At 50.6% G+C, this 10,566-nt stretch overlaps 1 protein-coding gene across 1 annotated transcript; it reads left to right on the forward strand.

The window, feature by feature from the left end:
* Positions 1 to 2,087: 2,087 nt before the first annotated feature.
* On the forward strand, positions 2,088 to 9,571 carry fam161a (FAM161 centrosomal protein A; the record flags this gene model as incomplete). The annotated part of the gene is made up of 7 exons (XM_083689623.1): positions 2,088 to 2,244; positions 4,506 to 4,753; positions 5,135 to 6,466; positions 6,987 to 7,154; positions 7,768 to 7,867; positions 8,277 to 8,419; positions 9,091 to 9,571. The coding sequence occupies exons 1-7, from the start codon at positions 2,089 to 2,091 to the stop codon at positions 9,569 to 9,571; spliced, it is 2,628 nt and encodes an 875-aa protein (XP_083545749.1). The 5' UTR covers position 2,088.
* Positions 9,572 to 10,566: the final 995 nt, after the last annotated feature.

The raw sequence follows: 10,566 nt of genomic DNA on the forward strand, positions 1-10,566 counted from the left end.
CATTTCTTGTCTTTGTGGTTAATAATAATAATATAATATTCCCTCCTAAAGACCTCTTCACCCTCACTACCCCCCCTGTACAAGTTCTCTCCTGCTAATAAAAAATAAAAATAAAAAATAGCCTACTGGCATTACAACTGCTTATGGCCCCTGGTGTGAGCATTGATTACTTTATCTTATAATGACTTGGATAGATGATTCACTTGCTTAAACAAATGTATTGTTGTAAGTCGCTTTGGATAAAGGCGTCTGCTAAATGCCATATGCCATTTAGCTGACGTTTTTATCCAAAGCGACTTACATTGCAGTGAGTGCATACATTTCAGTATATATGGTCCCAGTGGGAATCAAACCCACAACCTAAGCGTTGTTAGCGCCAAGCTCTACCTACTGATCCACAGAGGACCGCAAAGTATTGTCAGAAGCGGGATTCGAACCCACGCCCCCATTCGGAGAACAGAATTCTCCTTTATCAGGAAGGATTTTTAACCTCGAGTCTGGTTCTGTTGTTGGTTACAGTTTTTGCTTGGTTACACTTGAGTTATTTAGCAGGTGTTTTTATCCAGAGCAACTTACTGTACTTAGACAAATGTACTTACTGTAAGTGAATCAACTCTGCATCAGTCATCGTCAGTAAAACCTTCGATAAGAACAAGTGCCGTCGGCCGTCACAATGCTAGAGAAAGGAAGAGAGCTATTTAAGGTGTATTATTTTGTTTTTCACTAATCTACAGCACTTTATTGTAGGTGGGATACATTGTTACCATGGTGACGGTTTATAACTATACTCTACCGTAAGCTGCCAAAATGCTAGTGAGATTCCAAGTGTCAGCTGGGGGAAACAAGTCCCCAACTGAAACTAGAATACTGTCACTGCACCCCAAGTCAGTGTAATACGTTCAGGGTTTCACTGCACCCCAAGTCAGTGTAATACGTTCAGGGTTTCACTGCACCCCAAGTCAGTGTAATACGTTCAGGGTTTCACTGCACCCCCAGACAGTGTAATACGTTCAGGGTTTCACTGCACCCCCCGTCAGTGTAATACGTTCAGGGTTTCACTGCACCCCAAGTCAGTGTAATACGTTCAGGGTTTCACTGCACCCCCAGACAGTGTAATACGTTCAGGGTTTCACTGCACCCCAAGTCAGTGTAATACGTTCAGGGTTTCACTGCACCCCCAGACAGTGTAATACGTTCAGGGTTTCACTGCACCCCAAGTCAGTGTTATAGGTTCAGGGGTTTCACTGCACCCCAAGTCAGTGTTATAGGTTCAGGGGTTTCACTGCACCCCCCGTCAGTGTTATAGGTTCAGGGGTTTCACTGCACCCCCCGTCAGTGTAATAGGTTCATATGTCAGTGTAATAGGTTCATATGTCAGTGTAATAGGTTCATATGTCAGTATTATAGGTTCATATGTCAGTGTTGTGACATAATGGCGTGGTGTTTACGACAGCTGGCGTTTGCTGTCTAACTGCCAGGCTTGATGGAGTTGACCTGATAAGGTATTTACACCTGGATTATCAGTCGAGAGGAGTTTTAGTAGTGACAAACACACATCAAGATGCTTGCGATGTGCATGATAAGTTATGTATTGATAAGCACGAGAAGAGAAAAACGTTATTTTCCACACAATGTGAAAATGTGTCTTAGGCTTCACAGTGGTGTAATAAATCAAACAGTAACACTTGTATTGAAAAAATCTGATATGAAAATGCATTTTTTGAAATGGAATATAGAAACTGTTGAAAAATCACTATCATGTAGTCACTCAGAACATTGTATTCCACTTCTATCAAAGTAAACTGTCATTGCATTAAAGTCATGTGCAGTTGCAGCTTCCACCATAGACTTTGCATGTAGTCGGATGCAACTGGCGGATCACAGGGATCCGTTAACTCTTCACTTCCTGAAACACTTGGTTCACTTCCTTCCCAACCACGCGACGCGTCTCCGTTGCTGCGGTGTTCTGGACGTCTTCACCGGGCCGGAGGGAGCCGGGGTCAGCCGGGGTCAGCCGGGGCAGCCGTGGCAGCCGCTCTCTACCTGCTAACCACGTCAAAGTCTGATAACGAGGAGCGGGAGAAAACTATGGCCAACGCCCATCGCAACAACGTCCTGGTAACTTCGTGTCTGAAGACACCGGTAGACCCGCACACCAAAGCCCCGCTGGCGCTCTACGAGAGGGAGAGAGCGGTGCCCTACTCGGCGGCTGCTCTCATGGACAACAGAGACTACGAAAAAGAGGTAGGGAGGTGGAGATAGCTGAAAAACCAACTGAATTAACCAGATTTATTGTTATAAGTGGATGCTTGTAGTTTGTAGGAAGCGGGCGCAACATTAATCTGTCAATCTCCTTCCTTACCCCCCGGCTAGTCCACGTTAATCCATCACCCGGTCTCACCTCCTCACTCGCTCCTGTGTGACTCACTGAACATAACGGTTTACTTTTTCAGAAATCCAACCTGGTCCCCACATAGTATTTGTTATTGATTTGTTATTATTACACATGATATTGTTTACCCTGTACTGGAACAATGTTGTGTCTTTGTGAAAATGCTTAACTGATTAACTTCAATACCCTGGATGACACTGACTGTATTGTGTGTGTTGTAAATGTAATTTGAGATGGCCTGATCTAATCTGGATGTAGTCTAACCATAATAATATCCTTTAATAGGACATTATTGTTGGCAGGCTAGCGTTAAAGATGATAGCAATTCAGTTCAGAATTTCAGAAGTAGGCCTACTGTAGGCTATAGTTACTGTAGGCTATAGTTACTGTAGGCTATAGTCTACCACTAAGTATCTTTGTTTATCAATGAGTGGGTTCTTATGTAAGATTTCACTGGCTCTCAGATGTAACAACAACAACAACAACAACAACAACTACTGACAATTTATTCTTTGTTTTTTAGGTCAACCTGTTAGAGTGTGACTGGGGATTTGACCTGCTTGATTTGGCCTGCCGAACTATATCTGGCTTCCCTCTCTGACTAGATTACTGTGACGTCACAGGGAGCTGTAGCCTAATCCTAAACGCTTCATTTCCTTCCCCAGAGAACATTGTTGTTTGTTCAAATCCCCTCTCTTTGCCTCCCGGGGCGTTTGTTTTCTTTTGCTTACTGATGATAACTGACATGGACACGGGTCTGTCCAATTTCTCGTCAAAATTAAGTTCTTCTGCAGAAAGAGCATTTTGGGTCAGGGGAGGCTGGTGGAGGTAGAAATCGGAGGACGGCCTCATTGTAATGCATGGAACGGAATGAGGAATGGTATCAAACACGTGTGAAATCCACCAGCCTCCTCTGTTTTGGTTATAATTTGTAGCTGACAGAAGCAACAGCAGCTTTTTAATGTGTGTATTAATACATGTAGACTTACACTTTAACTGCCTGCTACAGTATTTCTCACCTAAATAGCATGTCAGTTGAATTCTCCCTCCTTTGTCTCACACACACACACACACACACACACACACACACACACACACACACACACACACACACACACACACACACCTGCCCCCCTGTGCCCTGCCATATGGTTCTCGCTCCCAACTGACGGAGGGGATAATGAGCTTAGCCTGAAGGAGACGCCTTGTGTTACCGTCCGCTGTCGTCTGGAACTCATTAGACCCCCCTCACCCTCCCTCACCCTCCCTCACCCTCCCTCACCCACCCCTCCCCCTCCCTCACCCTCCCTCACCCTCCCTCCCCCTCCCTCCCCTCCCTCACCCACCCCTCCCCCTCCCTCCCCCTCCTCCCTCACCCTTCCTCACCCTCCCTCACCCTCCCCTCACCCTCACCCTCCTCCCTCACCCTTCCTCACCCTCCCTCACCCTTCCTCCCCCTCCCTCACCCTCCCTCCCCCACCCCTCACCCTTCCTCACCCTCCCTCACCCTTCCTCACCCTCCCTCCCCCTCCCTGCAGCCTGCCATAGTCCTCTCAGTTGACAGTTATATACTGTTTATAGATGGTTTATTGTGTCTGTTATTGGTGTGATTCTGTCATATTGTGAATTCACTGCTTGACAGCAAGCGTTAGTTTGTATTCCCAATCCAATTTCCCTGCAGGGATTAATAAAATGTAATCTCATCTCATCTCTCATCTCAGCCTACTCCGCTGCTGGCCGTTCCTCAGAGAATCACTGTTCATATGGTATCTAATGTACTAATCTTTGGCTTTCACGCCTGCAAGTCATGCACCATAACCCACAATATTATCCAAGACACTCTTCCCTGACTGGATCCAGGCCTAACTGAAGAATCATTTCTTGTGTGTGTGTCAGGGAGGAACACATAGGCCACTGTTCTCATTGACCATTTCATTTATGTAGTGAGAGACTGAGTGTCCCACAGACAGTAATTAGTAATCAGTTACATTCTAAGACCATGTACAGCACGTGAACCAACAGGTATCCAAGGCAACGCAAATGGCAGTTACACTGTAACAAGGTTAACGAGGTTGCCTCCATTTCCTGAATGACACCATCTGTCCCTTTCAAGATGGAGTATGATGACTCGGGGTCAGAGTTCGGGGACGGGGACGCCCCTGGGAAGGGCAGGGACTACCACGTGGCGGGTGACCACATCGACCTGCGGGACTTCTACTTCTCCAACGAGGAGTACTACCGCAAGCTGGAGGAGCTGAAGAAGGCCCACCTCCGCACCATGGCCGAGCTGGAGGACATGTACCGCAAGAAGCTGCAGCTCAAAGGCATGCCGCCACAGGGCAACCAAGAGGGCTCGCACCGGTAGGAGGGCGTGTGTGTGTGTGTGTGTGTGTGTGGGAGGGGGCGGGGGGGGGGGGGGGGTAGGGGTGTGTGTGTGTGTGTGTGTGTGTGGGAGGGGGCGGGGGGGGGGGGGGGTAGGGGTGTGTGTGTGTGTGTGTGTGTGTGCGTGCGTGCGTGCGTGTGCATACACAATACAGTGCATTCATAACGTAATGAATAATGATAAACATTCATATTAATGTTTTATTATGTGTGTTTCTTTCTCACACTGTGCATGAGTACATCCTGAATACTCTATAATCCTGAATACTCTATAATCCTGAATACTGTATCAATGACATGCAGGATGTAGTCTAGTAGGTGTAAGACAGTTCTGATGCCTCCCTCCTGTCCTCCTCTCAGACTGTCATGGGTGAAGAACAGCCCCGGGGCCCTGCGGCGCCTCAGGAAGTCCTGCTCGGCCCTGGAGCTGAGGAGAGGCTCCGGCCTATCAGACACCTCCGACGAGGACGAGGAGGGCGGAGCCAGCGATAACTACGACACGGAGAAGGGCCTCCTCTCGTCCCCCAAAGAGCACATCAAGAACATGTGGCAGGACTTCAAGCTGTCTCCTCGCCACCGCGACCGCGACCGCGACCGCTTCCCCTCCTCCTCCTCCCTCCACAGCCTCCCGGGCGCCACCAAGGCCGTCACGGGGCGGGGCAAGGGCAGGAAGCAGGGCCGCGGCGGGAGGGAGGCGGAGCCGGGGCCGGAGGCGTGGCGGTCCAGGATGACCGTGCCGAGGCCCTTCCACATGACGGTGCGGGAGGCAGAGAAGCGACGGCGCGGCGTGAAGACACGCTCGGAGGTGGAGCTGGAGAACGAGGCCCTGCGGCGGCAGGTGGAGGAGCTGACCGAGTGCCAGAGGAAGTTCCGCGCCAGCCCAGCGCCCGCCCACGTGCGCCTGCCGCTCTACGAGGAGCTCCGGGAGCGCGACGGGGAGCGGCGCCGGGCCGCCCGGGAGCGCCAGCAGCAGCGGCTGCACTCGGCCCAGCAGCCCTTCAGCTTCCTGGAGCGCGAGCGGCTGAAGCGGGAGCAGAGGGAGGAGCAGCTGCGTCACCTCCGGCCCCCGGGGGGGGGCGGGGACCAGGCCGGGGCGGGGGTCCGGCCGTTCAAGGCCAAGCCCGTGCCCCAGGCCGTGTACGACGCGGCGTCCGGGGAGCAGATGAAGGAGGAGCAGCTGTACCGCGCCATCAAGATGCAGATGAGGGCCCGGGACCTGCTGCACAGCGCCTCCATGCCCCCCAGCATGCTGGCGCCCCGCCTCAGCGAGAGGAGGAGGGCCAAGGAGGAGGGGAGGAAGGACGCGGGGGGGTCGGAGGACGACGACAACGCCTCCCCCCACCGGCCCAGGATCAACCCGGAGGTGCCGGACTTCGACGCCAGCTACAGGAGGTTCCAGAGGCGCGCGGAGAGCCGGCGGGACGTGAAGCCCGTGACGGCGTGCGAGCCGTTCCAGCTGAGGACGTCGCAGATCGCCTCGCACCGCGACCGCGTCCTGGCCGACATCCAGAGGGAGCAGGCGAGCCCCCGCGGGGTGCAGCGGTGGCCCTATGTCAGCCCTGGGCCTGTCCGCCGCGGCGGAGGCGGAGGCGGGACGCCCGGGTCCAGCCTCTGCTCCTCCCTCTCCGGCAGCATGGAGCTCCTCCCCGCCAAGGTCACGGACACCGCTAAGAAGCGGCAGGAGGCTGTGAGGTACCGTCAGAGTAGGATGTGCTCAACCCTCCTAGATGAGCTAGTCGGACTATCGGAACTCCGGTGTTCCGTGTAGGAATAGTCCCTGGAAAGTCCCTGGAAGGCTTGTCTGTTGATCCCTGATTGGATAGATTCCTCTTGACCTCCCGCACGCATTGACTCCTGGTTCCCAAACAACCCCCAAGACCCCCCCCCCTCTGCCAGTCCCCTAATAGCCCCTCTGAGTCCCCCCAGCCCGGTCCCCCCCCAGCCCACTCCATGTTTATTCTCAAACTAGTTGCTCTCTGTTCTTCCCTGGCCTTCAGACCCCCTTCCTTGGACAAACCCCCTCCTCCACCCATGGTCTCCCATCACCAGTGACTGCCTGCCTGGTTCTCTCCCTACCCCCAGAGACCCTAGCTCCCCACCCTAGCTCCTCGCTGTACCCCTGGACACTGGTGCCCCCACCCCCACAAACCCCCTCCTCCACCCATGCCTTCCCCTCCCCAGTGACTCTCTGCCTTGTCTCTGCCCTGGGTAGAAAGCTGCTGGAGCAGAGGAGGAAGGTGGAGGAGGAGGAGGAGAGATGGAGGGAGAGACAGAAGCAGAGAGAGAAGAAGCTGCAGAAGGTGGTGTCCAAGCGCGCCCAGGCCAACGACCCTCACCTGGCCCTCTCACAGACCAACCAGAACAAACTCAAACAATTCAGGTACACATAGCAACCATGGACCCCCCCCCCCATAGTAGCCCCCCTCACAGTACCCACAGCCCCCCCCCCCACCATGGCTGAGCCTAGTACCAATACCCCCCCCCCCCACACACACACACACACACTCTCCGACCTCCCTGAAATGAGTCAATCACTGTTTTCATTGTTTTACCAAGTCTTTTTTTTTTCTAAAATGTGAATCTGTAGGATTTGCAGAACACTTTCATTTTTCATTAAAATCGACACAGCTGAACATTGCCTCATAAGCCTCTCTTGTGACCGTTTATTAGTCTGATGATCTTTCATGCATACAACCATACTGCCTGTGTCAGTATTCGCAAACAAACTTTACAATAAATGAATGTTTCCTGTATGTCTCTCTCTATGCTTGTGGGCATCAATGTACTATTGCTGAAACGACCTTTTGACCCGTTTTTTTCGGGAATGTATGTTTATCTCTTCATTTCAGAGGCTCAACCAGCTCACTATAATAGAGTGTAGGTCCAACAAGCTGCCATTGCAGGTGAAGTCATTTAGTTGCTAGGGGATTAGGGGTTGAAGGTTGTTGCCGTGGGAACACAGGGATGAATGGTGGCCTGTATGTGTCAAACAGGAAACAGGACCTTCAGCGCAGGAAGGAGTACAAGATAGAGATGAAAGAGATCCAGCAGAGGGTGAAGGGGAGGCCTCTGCTGCTGGAGCAGGTCGCACAGGTGACACGCACACACACACACGCACGCACACACACACACACACACACACACACACACACACACACACACACACACACACACACACAGGTCAGCCACGTAATCAAACACTTTTAGGATGCATCCTTCCTTCCTCCCTTAGTGTAATCACACGTGGTTGAGTAGGTGGAAGCAGGGTTCCATTATAGACTTCAACAATCCTGTCACATCAGATCAGTGATTACCTCAAAGAAGGGAGGGAATTAGGATGCATTTTTTAACTTTTTCTAACAAGGCCCAGTCAACCATAAAAATAAACACCATAGGAAGAACCATAGAAAGGCCATAGGAAGTCAGGATGTAGATGATTATAAATGTGTTATAACTACTTGTTATAATGTGTTAGAACTCACATTCATGTGTCTGGACACAGAGGAACGCCCAGCAGGCAGCAGAGAAGCGCTACACAGACACACTGCGGGGGTGTGGCCTCAGTGAGGAGTTCATCAGCAGCAGGGCGCCCCAGGCCCCTCCCCCAGACAGCAGGGGATCCTTCTCCACTGACTCCAAACAAAGGTGACACACATTAGAAACATGACCCTGTCACATAGTCTCATACTACAGGGCCGAGCCGAGCCGAGCTGAGCTGAGCTGAGCTGAGCTGGCCTGGTTCAGCATCCACCATCGTAGCTGTAACTCAGGGGAGGCTGGTGGAGGTAGAAATCGGAGGACGGGCTCATTGTAATGCATGGAATGGAATGGGGAATGGTATCGGTATCAAACACCATTCCTCGTTCCATTCCGTGCATTACAATGAGCCCGTCCTCCGATTTCTACCTCCACCAGCCTCCACTGCTGTCACACTGCTGGAGAAGACCGTATAAAACGGAAATATCCAGGGAAAATATCCAACCCGGCACAGTACGGCTTGTCTCGGCCCTGTGGTGTGTACAACCCCGGCTTTGCTCTGTCAACAGCTTTACAAAGCCAGTAGTACTACAGGATCATGTTGCAAACACTTCCTTCATCAGTTACGATTCCCTCACATGAATCGTACAGCATTACACAGTGTCAGCTAACTCATGAATAATTCATGAGGATATGATAGGGCGCCGCCTACATTTTCTTAGCAGCCTTTAACTTGTTCACTTTTGAAATATTTGGTTGTGTTGAGTCATGCTGTTGAGTCATGCCCTGTCATGCTGATATTCCTTTATTCGCTGTTACTCCTTTATTCGTTTTCCTAGTGAAAAGGAGTCAGATACACCTGTCGCCTACAGCAACGTCTACCTGGATGACCATCATCAACAGTCTGTTGACCCAGAAGCAGAGGCAGAGCAGAGGAAGGGGGCTCAGAAAGGTCAGTCAGGGTCCAAGAAGGAGGAAGAGGCAGATAGGGACCGTGATGAAGACGACCTGAGTGACCCAAAGGGGACGGACTATGGGAGTTTCCTAGATGATGATGATGATGATGCTGATAATGATGATGATGACGGCTCAGATGATGGCTACCAATACTCAGAGGACGATGACCAATACTCAGAGGACAGCGAGCATGGCTTGCCTCAGGGAGACAGGAATGAGGGGAGTGACATCATCAAAGGGCGCGAGGGTAGCCATAGCGGCCTGAGCCACAAGAGCAGCCAGCACAGTCCAAACAGTCACAACGCCGAGAGCGATGGAGAGAAGAAAATCAAATCAGACCACAAGAGTGATGAGGAAGTTTGAAAAGTGTGTGTTTTATCAAAGGATCACACCATTGTGTACATAGTTTTATACGTAGAATAATAATAATAATAATAATAATAATAATAATAACAATAACAGTGTGGCAGGGAAGCTTTTCTTAGAGAAGGGAAACTCACACAGGCCTGTACTGGACTGTTTACCAGGGGAGGCTGGCAGAGGTAGAAATCGGAGGACAGGTTCATTGTAATGCATGGTATGGAATGAGGAATGGTTTACAATGAGCCCATCCTCTGATTTCTACCTCCAACAGCCTCCACCAGCCTCCACTGCTGTGTACATCGTATGTGTATACAGATCATTTGTATTTGTGAGTAAAATGTGTTTAGGTTGAATTAATTTAAAATTATGTATGATACACCGACCGCCTAGTGAAGTTATATGCCAGTGAAACAACTCCTGTTTTTATTCGGTATGCATGTAGTTTATTCATACAACGTACGCACTTTGAAACAGTTCTACTTTTGTCTTATGATATCCTACTACAGTATATCCTACCACTCAGTGACCACTCATTTGTGTGGTTGTATACAATTGTCTTTCAATAATTATGATGATGGTGTCTATGTTTTGTGACTAGATATGCAACACCTTCCATTGTCAGACATAGTAATGATTGTATCCTAAACGAACCACATTACGCAGAAATAAATGAGTTTTTTCCAGCTACCATGGTAATGACGACTTTGCATCGGCAGCGATGTGGAAAATGTATGTCTCTGTTCTGGTCCTGTACAATAAACAATTCACACATAAATAAATTCACACATAAAAACACTGATGTTTTCCTTTATTTGTGATGAAATATTGCCTGGGGGGGTGGACCCCCCCCCCCCCGCCCCTATATTTTTTTACCCCCCTCCTCAACCAAGGGCAAACACAGCCGCATGGGCACCGCGGGTTGCTGACAGCGCCGTTAACCGGTAGGACGGCAGGACGGCCCAGGCACAATGCGCTGACGGGCCAATCAGGCCGCG

Source organism: Argentina silus (assembly GCF_951799395.1).
Source record: "Argentina silus genome assembly, chromosome: 18".
NCBI lineage: Eukaryota > Metazoa > Chordata > Actinopteri > Argentiniformes > Argentinidae > Argentina > Argentina silus.